This window comes from Dendrobates tinctorius, unplaced genomic scaffold (genome assembly GCF_039654945.1).
Source record: "Dendrobates tinctorius isolate UK_male_01 unplaced genomic scaffold, ASM3965494v1 ptg000011l, whole genome shotgun sequence".
Taxonomy (NCBI): domain Eukaryota; kingdom Metazoa; phylum Chordata; class Amphibia; order Anura; family Dendrobatidae; genus Dendrobates; species Dendrobates tinctorius.
The window spans coordinates 3,040,405-3,060,411 of record NW_027361679.1 but is presented as its reverse complement, the minus strand read 5'-3'; the positions used below and the strand labels follow the sequence as shown (position 1 = coordinate 3,060,411).

The 20,007-nt window shown below is 42.0% G+C and overlaps 1 protein-coding gene across 2 annotated transcripts in view; it reads right to left on the bottom strand.

Moving 5' to 3' along the window:
• The window catches only part of PPP3CA (protein phosphatase 3 catalytic subunit alpha), a 383,095-nt gene that overhangs the window by 39,337 nt on the left and 323,751 nt on the right, over positions 1 to 20,007 (bottom strand). For both annotated transcript variants that reach the window (XM_073589305.1, XM_073589316.1), the window contains exons 8-10: positions 16,822 to 16,916; positions 9,536 to 9,661; positions 8,909 to 8,980 (exon numbers count right to left, since the gene is read on the bottom strand). In XM_073589305.1, the coding sequence (XP_073445406.1) occupies positions 8,909 to 8,980; positions 9,536 to 9,661; positions 16,822 to 16,916 (293 nt within the window). The remainder of the gene's footprint in view (positions 1 to 8,908; positions 8,981 to 9,535; positions 9,662 to 16,821; positions 16,917 to 20,007) is intronic.

The window sequence follows — 20,007 nt, the reverse complement described above, 5'->3', positions numbered from 1 at the left end:
TAGTACAGGTGAACAAAAAAGCAGTGTAGACAAGCCTCTTTAAAGTGCATCATGTACAAAATGTACAGTACTAATTCTAATGTATTTACGTCACTTCCAGTCAACAGTTTTTTGTTTAGGTAATCTGAGAGCAGCATGATGTAGGGGGCAGAGACCCTGATTCTAGTGATGTGTCACTTACTAGGCTGTGTATAACTATCACTACAGAATTAGATGTCCCGCCTCATTTATTCTCCCTGCACAGTGACAGTACGATTCATCACTGGCTCTTAAGAGAAGTGTCTTGGGCCAGCTAGAGAGCGCACTGTCAGCGCACACTGTAAGGAAAGAGCAGGAAAATCCGGGACCAGCTACACCCCAAAAAGTAATGCCTTTTTGGGGGGGGCACAGCTGGTTTCTTCTTTTCTTGCTCATCGGATTCTCTCCTTACACCATGAACAGACAGTGCACTCTATGGCTAGTCACTTCTCATTTGAGCTGGCAAGGGAGCACACTGTCACTATGCAAGTGCACAATGGCAAGGGAGCTCGTACTGAGCATATGTTGGAAGTGACAACTGCTACATGCTCAGCCCCTGAAATTGACATCACCAATGACGCTTTATTTCAAGTCGGGGACAGAATAGATAAAAAAAATAAAGCCGGTAGAGAGAGTAGAGAGGGAACTATGGGGAATTTTTAATTACCTATATTAGCAAAGTGATTATATTATTATATTAAAGAGATAGTTATTTAGGAAGAATACCAGGGTTAGTTTCAGACCATCCCTTTAAAGCATGTGAAAGTGCACACAGTTGTCATCTAGCGTTAGGATCTGAGTGAAAACTGTCCAGATCCGGCTTAAGTGCATGCAAAAATATAATCTGTGCACCAGATTCAAACGCTAAACAACCCGAATAATTAAGCTACTATTACTTTGACAGCATTTGACAATGCAAAACTGGAAAAACTGAGTCACATTTGCCCACACATCATATTTTTCTAATCATGGACAATCCCTTCGACACAAAACTGAGAATGCCACAATCTAAAAAGGAAGCTTAACATTTTTAATGGTGAAGCAAATCTCTGGCACTGAAAATGCAATAAAAAAAAATTACAGAATTCTAAAATATATTAAACAAAAAAAAGAAATCATGTTAACTGCCTATATATGACTGCAGACAGTTGTGAAAGAAACAAATGATCAAACTGCTAGTTGTATATATCATTGGAAAATAACCCCATATATGAGCATTAGGCTTTGGTAGTGACACACTGAAATAAGCTGCTGACCATGACAAATAAATACAATTAGACCTGAAATAAAGGCAAAGCAGTTCATACTGTATTAGGGTTTGATAGGATTTCTCAACATGCCTAGGTTACAAAGTATAAGAGCAGTAGTCTGAAGCATATGCCCACACACTGTCCACTCTACAACCACATAATACCTTTTTTCTGTGTATAAATAAGATGGTCTTCTTATGAAAATCCAGAGGCAAACATATAAAGAACAAATAAAGTTTGAAGGATGGAAAAGAAAAGGGAGAATGTGAAAAAAAACTACTAAAATGACAGGTGTCTGTAAAATAAAGCAAAGAAACATTAGAGAGAAAAAAAAAAAAAAACAATGAAGCTCTGAGAAGTGAATGAACAAACAAACAAGCGGTGAGAGGGTTAGGTGATGAAAATCTATGGACATGCCACAAGCCAGATTTACTTGACAAATGAAGACGTGATGAAAGTCTATAAAATAACTGTTCTCAGTCTGAAGTCAATAAGTCACTAGCTGGTAAATAACTTGCGCATTCTAGCATTAACCATGCCAGTAAACAAACCACATTCCTTAAAGGGAATCTGGCGTGTGATTTTTTTTTTTTTTTTTAGCAGGATACTAATGGTACCCTGAAATAGCGCTTGGGCAGCCCTTTCAGAATCTGTAACATTTATTGCTGTAGCTTCTCCAGTTTTCTTGCTGTAAGCACTGGAGAATTCCCAGCAGAGCATCACCTAGTCAAACATATGTAAATTCCCCCAAAATATGCAATGCTCCCGATAATCCCGCCCACCCCTCTGCAACAACATAGCAGATAGTAAATTCACACTGAATATGCACTGCTCCCCACGCCCACCCCTCTGCATCAAAGTCGCTAATAGTAAAACCACACTGAATATGCACTTTTCCACACGCCCATAATCCCGAGCATGCCGATGTCACTGATCGTAAATCCAAAATGAACATGCACTGGTCCCTGCGCCCCTAAATCCCGCCCACCCCTCTATGCGAACGTCAGTGATAGTATAGGAATACCCTGCTTGCGCAGACGTAGGGGGGCATCGCGCATGCGCAACATTTTTACTACCGATACCGATGTCGGTATCAGCATAGAAGTGAAAGTGAGCAGGATTATGGTCAGTGATAGTAAAAGTCTTGCATGATGTCTTTTTAGGTGTGTACATGCAGGATATTCCTATACTGTCATTTACTATCAGAGATGCAAATGTAAGAGGGATGGGCGGGATTATGGGCGAGGGGAAGTGTGCATAATCAGTTTGTATTTACTATCTGTGATGTTGGCGCAGAGGGGTGGGTGGGATTAAGGGCAAGGGGAGCAGTGCATATGTATTTTGGATTTACATACACTTGACTAGCCGGCCAGCAGCTATGAATTCTCCGGCACTTAAAAAAAAAAAAAAATCAAATGACAGATTCCCTTGATGGTGAAGGAGACTACTGCATAATATTGAGGACACCAGAACTGAACTAGCACCCAAGTTGGTAAGATATTTTAAAACTTTAAGAATAACCCAACAACCTCTCAAGATATCTACAGGTGTCCAGTAGGTTTATACGTTTTGAAACTCCTCTATATTGTGGCACTAACTATTCAAAGTAGCAATGAATATTAAAACAAACGTTGGGAAGCTGCGTAAAATATAAAGAACACAAGAATGCAGTGATTTAGAAATCTCATATAGCCACATTTTATTCACAACAGAACATAGAACACAAACCAGAATTTGAAAGTTTAACATTTTTAAATGTCATTTGAACACATCACCTCATTTAGAAATTGATGGCAGCAACAATGTTGGGACAGGGTTAACAAGCGGCTTGAAGAGTAAGTGGTACAAAAGAAAAACAGAGGGTTAAGCTTCAATTCACTTGACTTTGTATGAACAGAACATGTTGGCGATGACGAATTTCTCATTAGCAAAGATGGTCAGAAGTTCACCAATCTGAACCACTACATCTAAATATTGTAGAAAAATTTGCACACCCCAAGTTGTCATGCCGACTCATCGGCGACTCGCGGTCATGTGACACGGGCGCCGATGGGCGGGATTAGTGACGCACTTCTGGCGTGATCACATTAAATGCCGCTGTCAGAGATTGACAGCAGAATTTAATGGGTTAACAGCCGCGGGTGGATCGTGATTCCACCCACGGTTGTTAGGGGCATATTTCAGCTGTTCAAAACAGCTGCCATGTGCCGGGAAAGATGTGGGGTCAGCGCCGTAGCCCACATCAAAGGGAGGGACACGACATGCGCTGTACTCGTACATGTACGGTGCATGTCGTGAAGGGGTTAAAGCTCTATCATGCAAAGAATCAGCCATATATCGACACAATCCAGAAACGTTGCCGAGTTCTGTGGGTCAAGGCCCATTTACAATGGAATGAGGCAAAATGCAAATTTGTTCTGTGATCATATGAATCAAAATTTGAAATTATTTATGGAAACCATGAACGCTGTGTCCTTAACCCTCAAGAGGAGACGGATCATCTAGCTTGACATCAATGCAAAGATCAAAACCCTGCATTTCTGATTGTATTGGGATTTATTAGTTTCTATGGTAAGGGCAGCTTACACATCTTGAAAGGCTCTATCAATGCTGAAAATGCTATAGAGGTTTTACAAAAACATAAGTAACATTTACACAAAGTCTATTTCAGGGAAGGCCTTGACAAACCACATACGGAATCCATCATAACCACATGGCTCAGCAGAAGAAGAGGTCGGCTGGTGAACCAGCCGCTTGCAGTCCAGACCTTTCATCAACAGAAAACATTTGGTGCACTGTGAAATTAAAAATTCAACAAAGAAGACCCAAGACGGTTGAGCAGCTAGAATCCTACATCAGATAACATTCTTCTCTCACAACTATATTGGTCTCCTCACTTTCCCAGACTGTTGGAAAAAGATCGGATGTTAAGGGCCTGTCACACTAAGCGATATCGCTAGCAATATCGCTATAACGTCACTGTTTTTGTGACGTTATAGCGATATTGCTATGTCTGATACTTACCACCGACTGCTCCCCCGCTGGTTATCGCTGATCGCGCGAGAACGTCCTGGGCTGTTTCTCGTCGTCAGCTTCCTGCTGGGTTTCCTGCTGTGGAGACGAGCGACACGTGGACGCGGACGGGAGGACGTCAGGATCGCCTCGTCTGACAGGTAAGTAGCGACCCCCGACCCCTGCTATGCCGCTGGTGAGATCTTCCTGTGTGGCAGCTCACTAGCGACCACTTAGCGATGCACCAGCGATCCTGACCGCGTCATATCGCTGGTCGGGATCGCTGGTACATCGCTAAGTGTGACAGTACCTTTACACTACGGCAGACAGGCGCTGCCCAACTTTTTTAAGATGTGTTGTTGCCACCAATTTCTAAATGGCTGTTTCTTAAACGAAAATGGAAAAATGTCTAACTTTCACCTTGTGATCTGTGTTACATGTTCTGTTGTGAATAAAATATGGAAATAAGATTTCCAAATCATTGCTTTCTGGTTTTCTTTACATGTTACATCCAACTTTTGGGAATTGGGGTTGTATTTGTAAAGTCTTACCATCTGCAAGATTAATTATTATTATTATGCATTTATATAGCGCCATTTATTCCATGGCGCTTTACATGTGAAAAAGGGGAAATATAGACAAGTATAGTAAACATGTGTAAGACAAGGGACACAAGTACATAAGGAGAGGGGACCATGCCTGCGAGGGCTCACAGTCTACAGGGATGGGTGAGGCTACAGTAGGAGAGGGTAGAGCAGGTCGTGCGGTGGTTCAGTAGACCGATGATCATTGCAGGCTGTAGGCTTGTCAGAACAGGTGGGTCTTCAGGTTCTTCTTGAAGGTTTCCGTTGATGGTGAGAGTCTGATGTATTGCGGTAGAGCGTTCCAGAGTATGGGGGAAGCACGGAAGAAGTCTTGTATGCGGTTGTGGGAAGAAGAGATAAGGGGGGAGTAGAGAAGGAGATCTAGAGACCATGTCACAGATGTATGGAGGAGACAGGTTGTGGTTGGCTTTGTATGTCATGGTTAGGGGTTTTTAATTGGAGCCTCTGTGCAATGGGAAGCCAGTGAAGGGCCTGGCATAGGGGGGAGGCTGGGGAATAGTGGGGAGACAGGTGGATTAGTAGGGCAGCAGAGTGTAGGATGGACTGGAGCGGAGCCAGAGTGCTAGAGGGGAGGCCAGAGAGTAGGAGGTTGCAGTAGTCGAGGCGGGAGATGATAAGAGCATGCACTAGTGTTTTTGTGGTTTCGTGGTTGAGGAATGAGCGGATCCGGGAAATATTTTTGAGTTTGAGGTGGCAGGAGGAGGCGAGGGCTTGGATATGTGATTTGAAAGAGCGCAGAGTCGAGGATCACCCCAAGGCACCCAGTGTGCGGGACTGGGGAAAGAGAGCAGCCACTGACATTGGTGGATAGGTCTGGTGGAGGGGTAGCGTGAGATGGGGGAAAGATGAAGAATTCTGTTTTGTCCATGTTCAGTTTGAGAAAGCGAGCAGAGAAGGCTGAGATAGCAGACAGACATTGTGGGATTTCGGTCAGTAAGGAGGCGAGGTTGGGTCCAGATAGGTAGATCTGCGTGTCATCGGGGTAGAGGTGATACTGCAAACCGAGGGATTCTATGAGCTGTCCCAAGCCAAAGGTGTAGATGGAGAATAGTAGGGGTCCTAGGACAGAGCCTTGAGGAACACCAACAGACAGGGGGCGAGGTGAGGAGGTGGTGTGTGAGAGGGAGACACTAAATGTTCGGTCTGTTAGGTATGATGAGATCCAGGATAGGGCCAAGTCTGTGATGCCAAGAGATGAGAGAGTCTGTAGCAGGAGGGAATGGTCTACGGCAAGGTTCCCCAACTCCAGTCCTCAAGGCCCACCAACAGGATTTCCTTAGTATTGCTCAGGTGATAATTGCATCACTTGTGCAATACAAAGGAAATCCTGAAAACATAACCCGTTGGTGGGCCTTGAGGACTGGAGTTGGGGAACCCTGGTCTACGGTGTCGAAGGCAGAGGACAGGTCCAGGAGAAGGAGGACAGAGTAGTGTTGCTTGCTCTTGGCGGTTAGTAAGTAGTTAGTGACTTTAGTTAGAGCAGTTTCAGTTGAGTGATGCGGTCGGAAGCCAGATTGTAACCGGTCAAAGAGGGAACAGGAGGAGAGGTGGGAGGACAGTTCAAGATATACATGCTGTTTCAGTAGTTTTGAGGCATAAGGGAGAAGCGATATCAGGCCATAGTTAGACACAGAGGATGGATCAAGGGAGGGCTTTTTGAGGATGGGTGTGATTGAGGCATGTTTGAAGGATGAGGGAAAGACACCTTTTGTAAGTGAAAGGTTGAAGAGGTGTGTAGGAGATGGGATGAAGACTGTGGCCAAGTTAGGGATGAGGTGAGACGGGAGTGGGTCGAGGGCACAAGTGGTGAGGTGTGATCTTGACAGAAGGGTGGAGAGCTGATCTTCTGTCATGTGGAGAAGCTGGCTTTTGCAGAACAGGGCTGAGCGGCTAAGAGGGGTATTGAGGGCTACGGGCCAATTTTTCTCTGATCGTGTCGATCTTCTGATTAAAGAAGGAGGCAAAGTCTTCAGCAGAAATGAGAGGAGGGGGAGGATGTGTTGTGGGACGGAGTAGAGAATTGAAGGTGTTGAAGAGCTGTTTAGGGTTGTGAGACAGGGAGGATATGAGAGATGCGAAGATTGAGTATGTTTGCCTATTCAAGGAGGACCACTAAAAAGTTGGTGAAACATCATTTCTGAAAAATGTAATATATACTTCAAACAGGGAAAAAAAGCAATTTTTTCTAATGGCAGAACCTTGGTTTTAAAGAAACTGTGGGAGAAACTACTCCGCACATGTACAATACTTCTCTATATGTGTGCAGCACTGTAAATAAGCATTCGGTGTAGTTCTAAAGTGTTTATAACGCCCTATGAAGTATGTACCAGCCCATGAATCATAGCTGACAGAGGCATGAAAAACTGAAGCGTAAGAAGAAAAGAGAAAAAAGAGGAGTCTGCAGTACTTTTTGTAACAGCTATAAGCTAAAGGGTACACCGTTTTTTGTTCTCTTGGCTAAAAGGCCAACCTCCTGTCCCCTGGATATACTGCACCTACATAGGACCGTATTGTATGTTTCAGATCTACTTCAAAAACTTGCAAAATATCATCCGATACAGCCATGAGTCAGTTGTAAGTTGGTTCTATGGCTTTGAACAGTGGTTGACACTTATCAGGATTCAGTATGACTGGGTTAGTATTTCCTAGCATACACAGCCACATATTAGTATATTACAGAGATCAAAGCACAATAAATATAATAAAATAAAATCAGACACAAGTTGGAACAAAATCACACACATTTCTTCTGAACTAAACAAAGAAAAAAAAATCACAAAAACCCTTTTAAAAAACACTTTTTAGGACAATAAAAACAGGCATGACAGTCTGAGCAATCTGATGAAATCATGAGGTAGGGGTTAAAACACTGAACTCAACGATGTATCACATGCTGTGTGGTGTTGATTACTTAGCACTCATTCTTTTGTGCGGAATCGCAAAGAATTACCGTGATTCCGCACCCATAGGAATGCATGAGAATCGCTTACTTCCTGCATGTGGATATGCCCACCATGCGCGAAGTTAAGCGTCTCATGTACGGTTGGTACCCACGGTGTGGAGGAGAGGAGACTGTCCTCCAGGCCCTGGGTACCATACCCCTGTAAGAAAAAATAAATAAAAAATCAGGCTATATTTACCTTCCGTCGTCCCGCGCTGCCTTCCCGGGCCACAGCGTTCCCAGTAATGCCTTGCGGCAAGGTCCTGTGATGACGTAGTCTCGCGTGACTCTAGCGGTCTCGTGAGATCGCTATAGCAACGTGAGACCAACGTCATCACAGGTCTCGCAAGGCATCGCTGGGAACGGTAGCATCGCTGAGACTGCACGGGACGTCGGAAGGTAAATATACCCCGATTTTTTATTTTTTAATTATTTTTTTATATTCTCTCTTTTACTATTGATGCCGCATAGGCAGCCTCAATAGTAAAAACCTGGTCACACTTGTCAAACACTATGTTTGACGAGTGTGACCAACCTGTCAATCACTTTCCAAGCGATGCTTGGAAAGTGCTTGAATTTCGCACGCGAAAATCTCGGCAAAATCGCAAACATAATCGCGTGGAAAAAAACACGCGATTTCTGGGAAGGAGTCCGGTTTTCAGTGTCCGGATTTAAGCGCAACGTGGGCACATAGCCTAAATCATCTTGTGATTAACATTGCTGTGACTAGCTGGTCCTGAGAGCCCTGATCCAACTCCGCCTCCTTCTGTGATAAGCATCTCACTGTCTATAGAAAGAGCCTGGTGTGGGCGGGGTTAGGGTCCTCTGCTCTGCTGCATTGCTAAATCTAAAAAGCCCATTTGTGTCAGAATTGCTGCACCCAGTAAACTAAGTGATACATCGTTGGATTCAGCTCTCTTTGCCTACACCATGCTGCCGTCAGATGAGTCAGCAAAAATCTGCTGACAGATTCCCTTTAGCTCTCATCCTTGTACAGGGTGCTTACATCCACTTTACATACAGGCACATTTTGATTAGCAAGTGCAATAAAAACTGGAAATAGGTCTCCAAAATCCACTTACCATCAGCATCTTCATCTGAACAGAGTTCATCATCTGAGCAAATGCTGAGAACATTTACAAGCATCTCTGTCACTGTGGGGGAAAAACAGACAGGGCTTAATTAATCTGCACTCTTTCTACCACATGTAAATAGAACCAGATTATCTTCATAAAGATCTCTTCCTTCTCAATAAATATGAAATCATGCATAATCCTTCACAGGTAGAAGTTATTCCATGCGTCAGAAGACAGCATGGGTGGAGGTTACGTAAAGTCCACAGATACCTTTTATGCGGGTATGGGGGTGTTTAGTAATACATCTGATGCTGATCAGAGGTTTCTGTAACTTTGATGTATACATGCATTAACAAAACTTTTCTTTTTTTGTAAATAGAGATGTCTCATCTCAAGGAAAACAAGAAAGCAGTCTTCCAAAGCCATGGGTCTTATGTACACGGCTATATTATGCAGGCACACAGTCTTTCCCCTACACACTTAATAGTAATCTGCACGACCACAAATAATGGCACTTTCCTCTTCATCCTTATCATGTCATATTGTGAAGGTAATTTCCCTTTTTATTTGTTTAGATTTATTGATATTTTATTAAATATACCAGGAAAAACGACCTTTGATCGATAAACTCACCTTTTTCTCCGACAAATGGTAATGACCAAGTAAAAACATCCATGAAATTTGGAAGCCAGTATGGATGAGGAGAACAGTTGAACTGTCTGATATTCATGACGTTGTTCTCATACTTCAATACTGCAGCTGCAACAAGATGAGAAAACAGAATAATCCCTGTAGATCCTTATCCGTAACCTGTGAAGCGCCAAAAAACCTCAGGCAGACACTGCTTCTCCAATTCATGTTGCATGTCTGCAGCAAGAGCAAGAAGGACCAATCATAAGTTGGAATCTGACACTGCATGCCGAAGAGATCAGCAAAGCTTGTCGCCAATCCTCAAAGACGATGAAATGTGAACGTTCAACATGATCCTTGATGAAAACTGCTCTAGTGTAAAATGTATTACAGAATATAATAGACTGTTGGCACTCGTCTGGACTGAAACGTTATTAAGATGATATTTTAAACAGACTCCAAAATCTTGACAACTTTTACTGCTCCTCTACACGCTGTAAGTCATTTCAAGAAAACTTTTTAAATAATCTATTATAGCAGCCTCTCACCCTAAGGCTTCTTTTACACATACTGTGTTTTTGCGGCCCCAATAGATTTCTATGGGGCCACAAAATCGGCCCGCAAAAGTTCCACGGTGTGCCGTATGGTCGTGAGGGCCGTATTAGTGGCCGTGAAAAAAGATAGAGCCTGCTGAATTGTTTTCACGCCATACGGACAAGGCCCCCATCATTGAAAATCAATGGGGCCGCAAAAACAAACAGAAGTTTGTTTTTGCGGTGCACTGTCGCTTCCGGTTTTGCGGAACACCGTTTTTTTTCCAATACTTCTTCCATAGTATTGGACAATTGAAAAACGTCGAACCGCAAGTTTTTTGCGGTCCGTTATTGCGGCAGACCACCTTTTTTCCCCGCGATACGGCCAGCAAAAAAAGCCTGCAATAACGGGCCGCAAAAAACCCGGTAAGTGTAAAAGTAGCCTAAAGGCATAATGTTTAATTGCAGAATTTCATGTGGCCTTGCAATATACAGGGGTTGGACAAAATAATGGAAACACCTGGAAACATCAACAAAAGTTTGTTTAATATGGTGTAGGTCCACCTTTTGCGGCAATTACAGCCTCAATTCTCTGAGGTATGGATTCATACAAGGTGTGAATTGTTTTCAAAGGAATTGTAGCTCATTCTTCAGTTAAAACACCCTCCAGTTCTTTTAGCGACGATGGCGGCGGAAATCGACGTCTAACTTGAATCTCTAAAATCGACCATAAATGCTCAATAATCTTGAGGTCTGGGGATTGTGGGGGCCAGATGACATGCTCAACTTCATTAGAATGTTCCTCGTGCCATGCTTTAACGATTCTAGCTGTATGAATTGATGCATTATCATCCTGAAAGATGGCGTTCCCCTCCGGGAACATTGCTTGAACCATAGGATGCACTTGGTCGCCTAAAATGCCTAAATAATCGCGGCTGTTAATTCTTCCATGAAGGGATATCATTGGCCCGGCGGATCTCCACGAAATAGCACCCCAGATCATCACAGAGCCTCAGCCATGTTTTACGGTTGGGAGAAGGCAGTCTGGATGGAATGATTCTTTCGGCTGTTTCCAAACATACACTCGGCCGGAGGTCGGAAATAGGGTAAACGATGATTCGTCTGAGAATATCACATGTTTCCACTGCTCGAGGGACCTATTCTGGAGGTTTCTACACCACTCTAAACGCTTGGAAACATTTGTCACTGAGAGCAGCGGTTTTCGAATTGCAGCTCTTCCGTGGAATCCAGACTTGTGCAGCTCCCAACGAACATTTTTCGTGGAAACTGGGTTCTGTAGGTGTTCATTGAGGCTCAGCAGTGATTTTCGGAGCCGTGATCTTGCGATCCTCTCTCACAATTCGCTTTAGAGTCCGACGGTCTCTCTCAGTCAACTTCGACTTTCGGCCGGACCTGTGCCTTGCTGCGGACGTTTTTCCTTCTCTTTCAAACGCAGTCATTACTTTGGAGACAGTACCTCTTGACACGCCAAGCATTCGGGCACTTTCTGTTACACTAACGCTTGCCATACGAGCACCAACAATTTGGCCTCTGAAAATCTGAGAGGTCTGCCATTGGTATCAGGTTCTGATCAATGTTCTTACAATTCTGCAAAACAATCAGCTAATTTACACACACATATCACATAACAATCAACTACAAAACATTACGATATGTCCCGGTTTGCATGTTTATAACATGTTCGAAAATTATGATGCCAAAACGTTAGGTGTTTCCATTATTTTGTCCAACCCGTGTATTTTACCAATATTCAACCCCTCCATAATGTCCATTTGTTCAATTGCAAATCAGGCTGGCGGATATACAGTTGTGCTCAAAAGATTACATACCCTGGCAGAATTTTTGCTTTCTTGGCCTTTTTTCAGAGAATATTAATGATAACACCAAAACTTTTTCACCATTCATGGATAGTGGTTGGGTAAAGCTATTTATTGTCAAACTACTGTGTTTTCTCTTTTTAAGTCATATTGACAACCCAAAGCATCCAAATGACCCTGATCAAAAGTTTACATACTCTGGTGATTTTGGCCTGATAACATGCACAGAAGTTGACACAAATGGGTTTGAATGGACACTAAAGGTAACATCCTAACTTGTGACCTGTGACAAATGCCAGGAAAATTGTTCGGGATGCAACGAAAAACCCACAAATAACATCAGCTGAAATACTGGACTCTCTGAAAACTAGCAGTGTGGCTGTTTCAAGATGCACAATAAGGAGGCACTTGCACAACAACTTTGGAGGTCTAACTTCTCCTGTTACCCTTGTAAAAATAAAAAGTTGGGGGCAAAAAGATAATTTTTGTGGAAAAAATATAATTTTTTATTTTCACGGCTCTATGTTATAAACGTCTGTGAAGCACTTGGGGGTTCAAAGTGCTCAGCACACATCTAGATACAGTAAGTTCCTTAAGGGGTTTCGTTTCCAAAATGGTGTCACTTGTTGGGGGGGTTTCCACTGTTTACCACATCAGGGGCTCTCCAAACACGACATGGCGTCCAATCTCAATTCCAGCCAATTCTGCATTGAAAAAGTCAAACGGCACTCCATCCCTTCCAAGCCTTGCCGTGTGCCCAAACAGTAGTTTACACCTGCATATGGGGTATTGGCGTATTCAGGAGAAATTGCACAACAAATTTTGTGGTTCATTTTCTCTTTTTACACTTGTGAAAATAAAAAAAAATTTGTTCGGAATTAAAATGTTTGTAGAAAAAAAAAAAAAAGTAAAAATGTTAATTTTTTCCTTCCACATTGCTTCAGTTCCAGTAAAGCACGTAAAGGGTTAATAAACTTCTTGAATATGGTTTTGAGCACCTTGAGGGATGCAGTATTTAGAATGGTGTCAATTTGGGGTATTTTCTGTCATATTGACCTCTCAAAGTGACTTCAAATGTGCAGTGGTGAGATGGTCCCTATAAAAAATGGTTTTGTTAATTTTGTTGTAAAAATGAGAAATCGCTGGTCAACTTTTAACCCTTATAACTTCATAACAAAAACAATTTTGATTCCAAAATTGTGCTGATGTAAAGTAGACATGTGGGAAATGTTTATCATTAAGTATTTTGTGTGACATATCTCTCTGATTTAAGGACATGAAAATTAAAAAATTGAAAATTACAACATTTTAAAATTTTTCGCTATATTTCCATTTTTTTCATAAATAAACGCAAGTCATATCAAAGAAATTTTACCACTAACATGAAGTACAATATGTCACGAAAAAACATTCTAAGAATCAGCGGGATCCGTTAAAACGTTCCGGAGTTATAACCTCGTAAAGTAATAGTGGTCAGAATTGTAAAAATTGGCCTGGTCATTAAGCTGCAAATTGGCGCCATCACTAAGAGGTTAAATCATAATGACAACCCAAAACATCCAAATGACCCTGATCAAAAGTTTACATACCCCATTTCTTAACACTGTGTATTACCCCCCTCTAACAACGACAGCTTGAATTCTTTTGTGGTAGTTGTGGATGAGATTCTTTATTTTCTCATATGGTAAAGCTTCCCACTCTTCTTGTCAAAAAGCCTTCAGTTCCTGTAAATTCCTGGGCTGTCTAGCATGAACTGCGCGCTTGAGATCTCAGAAGAGTGGCTCAATGATATTGAGTTCAGGAGACTGAGATGGCCACTCCAGAACCTTCACTTTGTTCTGCTGTAGCCAATGACAGGTCGACTTGGCCTTGTGTTTTGAATCGTTGTCATGTTGGAACATCCAAGTACGTCCCATGCGCAGCAGTATTTTCTGATAATGTGCTGCATTCATCTTTCCTTCAACTTTGACCAAGTTTCCTGTGCCTTTGTAGCTCACACAACCCCAAAACATCAGCGATTCACCTCTGTGCTTTACAGTAGAAATAGTGTTCCTTTCATCATCGGCCTTGTTGACCTCTCTCCAAATGTAACGTTTATGGTTGTGGCCAAAAGTTCAATTTTGGTTGCATCACTTCATATTACCTTGTTCAAGAAGTTTTGAGACTTGTCTCTGTGCTATTTTGCGTACTGTAGGTGAGATACTTTGTGGCATTTGCGCAGTAAGGCTACTTTCACACATCCGGTGTGTGGGGTCCGGCGGCGTGCGGCGAAAAGCCGGGCCGCCGGATCCGGCCTGCAGCCGTGACACCGGATGTGTGTGCAGCGAGAGATACGGCTCGGACATTATTTAAAGGAGCCGCAGGACGAGGTGGACAGAGGCAGCCGATGAGAGACAGCTGCTGAAAGGGAGGTGAGGGGAGGATAGGAGAGGGGAAGGGAGGGGAGAGGGGGGTGGAGAGAGAGAGACATGGGGGGTTAACACTTAGTGTCCAGGCGAGAGAATCTCTCTCTCTTGCCGGGCACTTGTGGGGTTAACCCCACAGAGAGATCTCTCTCTCTCACCCAGACACTGTGAGTGTTAACCCCACAAGTGCCCGGCGAGAGAGATCTCTCACAAGTGTCCGGGTGACAGAGAGAGATCTCTCTCTCTCTCTCGCCGGGCACTTGTGGGGTTAACCCCACAGAGAGATCTCTCTCTCTCACCCAGACACTGTGAGTGTTAACCCCACAAGTGCCCGGCGAGAGAGATCTCTCACAAGTGTCCGGGTGACAGAGAGAGATCTCTCTCTCGCCGGGCACTTGTGGTGTTAACGTTCACAGAGTCCGGGCATGCACTGTGGAAAAAGCCGGTCCGGCGCTGACAAAAAACGTTGCAGGGAACGTTTTTTGCAGATGCCGGACGGCTAATTTATGCCGTGTCCGGCAACAACCGGACACGACGCATAACCATCCGGCACGATGCGGCGACCATGAAAGCTTATGGGACAAAACCGGATCCGGTGCTGGATCCGGTTATTAAAAATTTCGCCGCATCGTGCCGGATTACAAAAACCGGATGTGTGAAAGAGGCCTAATGGCTTTCTTTTGGCAACTCGACCATGCAGCCCATTATTCTTCAAGTACCTCCTTATTGTTCATCTTGAAACAGCCACACCGCTAGTTTTCAGAGTCCAGTATTTCATCTGATTTTATTTGTGGGTTCTTCTTTGCATCAGGAACAATTTTCCTGGCAGTTGTGGGTGAAATTTCTGTTGGTCTACCTCAGACCCTGATTTTCCATTTGTTAATCACAGTTTGAACGTTGCTGACTGGCATTATCAATTTGTTGGATATCTTTTTGTATCCCTTTCCTGTTTTATACAGAATGCAAAGATTTCACCGGGGTATGTAAACTTTTGAGCACAACTGTATTGTAGAAATTTGGAGATAAAAGAACGCAAACAGGGTTTTAACTGATAACAACGGAGAAAAACAGAAAATGGATATGCTCACCTGATGTAGTTGCACCTAAGCAACATGTATATATCACATAACTCAGCTGCTGCAGGACACAAGTCCAAATGTCTTAAGCAAAGAACATATCTGGATGAAGTGTCATTTGATGCGCTGCTGATGGGAACTGGCGAACAGATGGTTTGCTTGAAAACTTTATATTAACAGGATTACAAAGTCCATGCGTTTCGAGATCAACACAGGACCTCTTCATCAGGACAAAAACTTAGTCTAGGTCCTTCATTGACCTCGAAACATGTTGACTTTGCAAACCTGTTAAAATAAAGTTTTCAAGCAAACCATCTGTTCGCCAGTTCCCATCAGCAGCGCTTCAACTGACACTTCACACGGATATGTTCTTAGAATAGGTTTAAGTTCAAATCCTAAAAAGACATCAGAATGATCTTAGGGAACTCTAAAAAACAAAAAACAATAATGTCCATAATTTCCTTTTGCCTCCACAGAGTAGTATTCTTGCACCCCATCAATCTGATGGCTTTGCCATCTCTTCTGAAATGTCTGTGTCCAGCATAGTAACAGAATTCTACAGAATCTTTGCTAATACCACTGCATTGTTCTGTTCCTCCTACAAATATGTGAATTTTCAACTGGGTGTTACCAATCGGGGTGTGTCTATACATAAGCGGACGCTGTCGAATTAATGCTGACTGTATAAGGACAAGTCAAGAGGAACAGTACCGCCTAATTGACAATTCACTCATAAATTTCAAGGTGGAATAATGGGGCAGAGATACAAATTCTAAAATGAGATGCTCCGGAAATATTTTGTATGTCATACAGATGTTTACTAAAGCAGACATAATAGGAATGCCACCATGTCCTCTACAACTGGCCATAGAAAGATTGAAGATAAGAAAAGCTCAAAATGCATCCATATTTATAGAAACAAGGACTGTCTAGATGTCACTTCTTAAAACACATTAAATTACAGTTTTCCTTAGATATACCCATATCCATAATGAAATGCTGATCAATTTTATTGACCCCACTAATGATTATAAAACTGGAATCTATCCATACTGGTTTGTTATGCAGAAATTGACAGCTAATAACACTCTCATTTTGTTCTACAGAACAGGGCTTTTGATGTATTGTATTCCATGCCACATACCAAAGCAATGTTTCTAGAGATAGCATGTATCTCATATGCATCCCTTCTATTAAACTACCATAAATTACATTATATTCTAACTTGTGGGACATCTGAGGGACAAATGCAACAAACTTGGCCATCAATGGTTGAGATGGGGAGCAAGTCGTCACAGACAAAGCCCAGTACAGCTTAAAAAAAAACAAACCAATACAGTTAACTTAGCCTAACGTCTTGCCTGATGGATAAAAACGGTATCAGATATTACATTTCGTGGACTTTGCAACAAAATAAATAATAAACTGATGATTTACCTTTATTATTGTATACATCTAGGTAATTTGGTGCTGAAAATATTGTGATTAAGGATGGGAAGCCTGTTGTCTGGCTTTTCCTATACATACGATACCTACAATATACAAAATAATAATTATAATAATGATTTACAGTTCCAGGATGGACAGTGATCATAGATATCACTTTATATGAATCTTAAAGAGCAGAATGATTTAGACACTTGTTTTCAGTAGTAGTCTAGTAGTGCAAGAAAAATGTGCTGCGTTATGTGAAGCTGCATTAAAGGAGTTGGTACTGTATATATTATAGAAAAAAAACACACTAAAAAACAAACAAAAAAAGATGGCGCTCTGCTTAGTCAGCATTACAAAACGCAATTGTTAAATTAATCTTCTTCAGAAATGTAACATAGAAATTACTTATGGAAGAAAGTAGCATGTCTAGCATGAGTAAAATGGCAACAAACCTAAATACTTATACTCTATCAAACATGCCAATACTATAATCGGACTATTAGGTGGGGACAAATCGTCATGGAAAGATTGCAAGAAAAAGAGAGGGAAAACAACGATCAAAGAAGTCCCAAATGCAAAATATTTTATTGGTGACGACATCAAGGTGGGGGAAGAGAGAGACAACCATGTAATCAGGGCTGTGGAGTCGTGGAGTTGGAGTCGGTGCTCATTTTGGTGGAGTCGGTATAAAATGGACCGACTCCGACTGTTAAAATATATAATAAACTGGGTACAGTAATTCAGTGCAGAATGTGCTGAATATTTTTTCATAGGAATTTGGGAAAGTTATGAAATGACCTATAAATGGCTGTTCTATTCCTGATCTAAGGCTACATTGACACACAGCGTTTTTCCTGTGTTTTTTGAGGATACGTTTTTCAGCTGCAAAAGCAGATCAGCTTTTTAAAAAACCGCATTACCTGAAAGGTTTTTGAGCTCATAGATAATGTTTTCAATAGCAAAAGCAGATTAGAAATCTGCTCTATCCATCCATTTATCCATATCTGTTTATCCATATCTTATCTGCACCAAAAAGAATGAAAGCTGGGTAGCACACAGACTAACACTCCTTTTTTTTTTTTTTTTTTTTTAGCACCAGTAAGGTACACCTCATAGCTGCCCAAAAGGCCTATATTTTCAAGTGTAGGGGAGTGCAGTATGAGCTTCTGCAGCAGCTGAGGTGTGCCGGAACCGTATGAGGTTCTGCCCCCCCTATGATTGATCCTGGCTACGCCCATGGTATATGAATGTAGCCTGAGGATCTAGGCTTTGTCTTAGCTGAGATACGTCATAGTGATATAGACATATTATATATATATATATATATATATATATATATATATATATATATATACACATACACATACACACACACACACACACACACACACACACACATACATACATACATACACACAGTACAGACCAAAATTTTGGACACACCTTCTCATTCAAAGAGTTTTCTTTATTTTCATGAATATGAAAATTGTAGATTCACGCATCAAAACTGTGAATTAACACATGTGGAATTATATACTGTGATTAACAAAAAAGTGTTAACCAACTGAAAATATGTCTTATATTCTAGGTTCTTCAAAGTAGCCACCTTTTGCTTTGATTACTGCTTTGCACACTCTTGGCATTCTTTTGATGAGCTTCAAGAGGTTTTCACCGGAAATGGTTTTCACTTCACAGGTGTGTCCTGTCAGGTTTAATAAGTGGGATTTCTTGCCTTAAAAATGGGGTTGGGACCATTAGTTGTGCAGAAGTCTGGTGGATACACAGCTGATAGTCCTACTGAATAGACTGTTAGCTGCTTTTTTCTTGCCATAATACAAATTCTAAGTAAAGAAAAACGAGTGGCCATCATTACTTTAAGAAATGAAGGTCAGTCAGTCCGAAAAATTGGGAAACTTTTGAAAGTGTCCCCAACTTCAGTGGCAAAAACCATCAAGCGCTACAAAGAAACTGGCTCACATGAGGATCGCCCCAGGAAAGGAAGAACAAGAGTCACCTCTGCTGCGGAGGATAAGTTCATCCGAGTCACCAGCCTCAGAAATCGCAGGTTAACAGCAGCTCAGATTAGAGACCAGGTCAATGCCACACAGAGTTCTAGCAGCAGACACATCTCTACAACAACTGTTAAGAGGAGACTTTGTGCAGCAGGCCTTCATGGTAAAATAGCTGCTAGGAAACCACTGCTAAGGACAGGCAACAAGCAGAAGAGACTTGTTTGGGCTAAAGAACACAAGGAATGGACATTAGACCAGAGGAAATCTGTGCTTTGGTCTGATGAGTCCAAATTTGAGATCTTTGGTTCCAACCACCGTGTCTTTATGCGATGCAGAAAAGGTGAAGGGATGGAATCTACATGTCTGGTTCCCACCGTGAAGCATGGAGGAGGAGGTGTGATGGTGTGGGGGTGCTTTGCTGGTGACACTGTTGGGGATTTATTCAAAATTGAAGGCATACTGAACCAGCATGGCTACCACAGCATGCTGGTTCAGTATGCCTTCAGTTGGACCATCAATTATTTTTCAACAGGACAATGACCCCAAACACACCTCCAGGCTGTGTAAGGGCTATTTGACCAAGAAGGACAGTGATGGGGTGATACGCCAGATGACCTGGCCTCCACAGTCACCAGACCTGAACCCAATCGAGATGGTTTGGGGTGAGCTGGACCGCAGAGTGAAGGCAAAAGGGCCAACAACTGCTAAGCATCTCTGGGAACTCCTTCAGGACTGTTGGAAGACCATTTCCGGTGACTACCTCTTGAAGCTCATCATGAGAATGCCAAGAGTGTGCAAAGCAGTAATCAAAGCAAAAGGTGGCTACTTTGAAGAACCTAGAATATAAGACATATTTTCAGCTGTTTCACACTTTTTTGTTAATTATATAATTCCACATGTGTTAATTCATAGTTTTGATGCCTTCAGAGTGAATCTATAAAATTTTCGTAGTCATGAAAATAAAGAAAACTCTTTGAATGAGAAGGTGTGTCCAAACTTTTGGTCTGTACTGTATATATGTAATCGATATTACATAGTGTATTACATATTTACAATTTATTACAGTTTTTTGTGTTCTAAAGTTGTATTCCAATAAATATATATTATGTTCTAAATATCTTGATTATTGTATCATAAAAATGATTAAATGTCTGATGTTCACATTGTACTACAATAA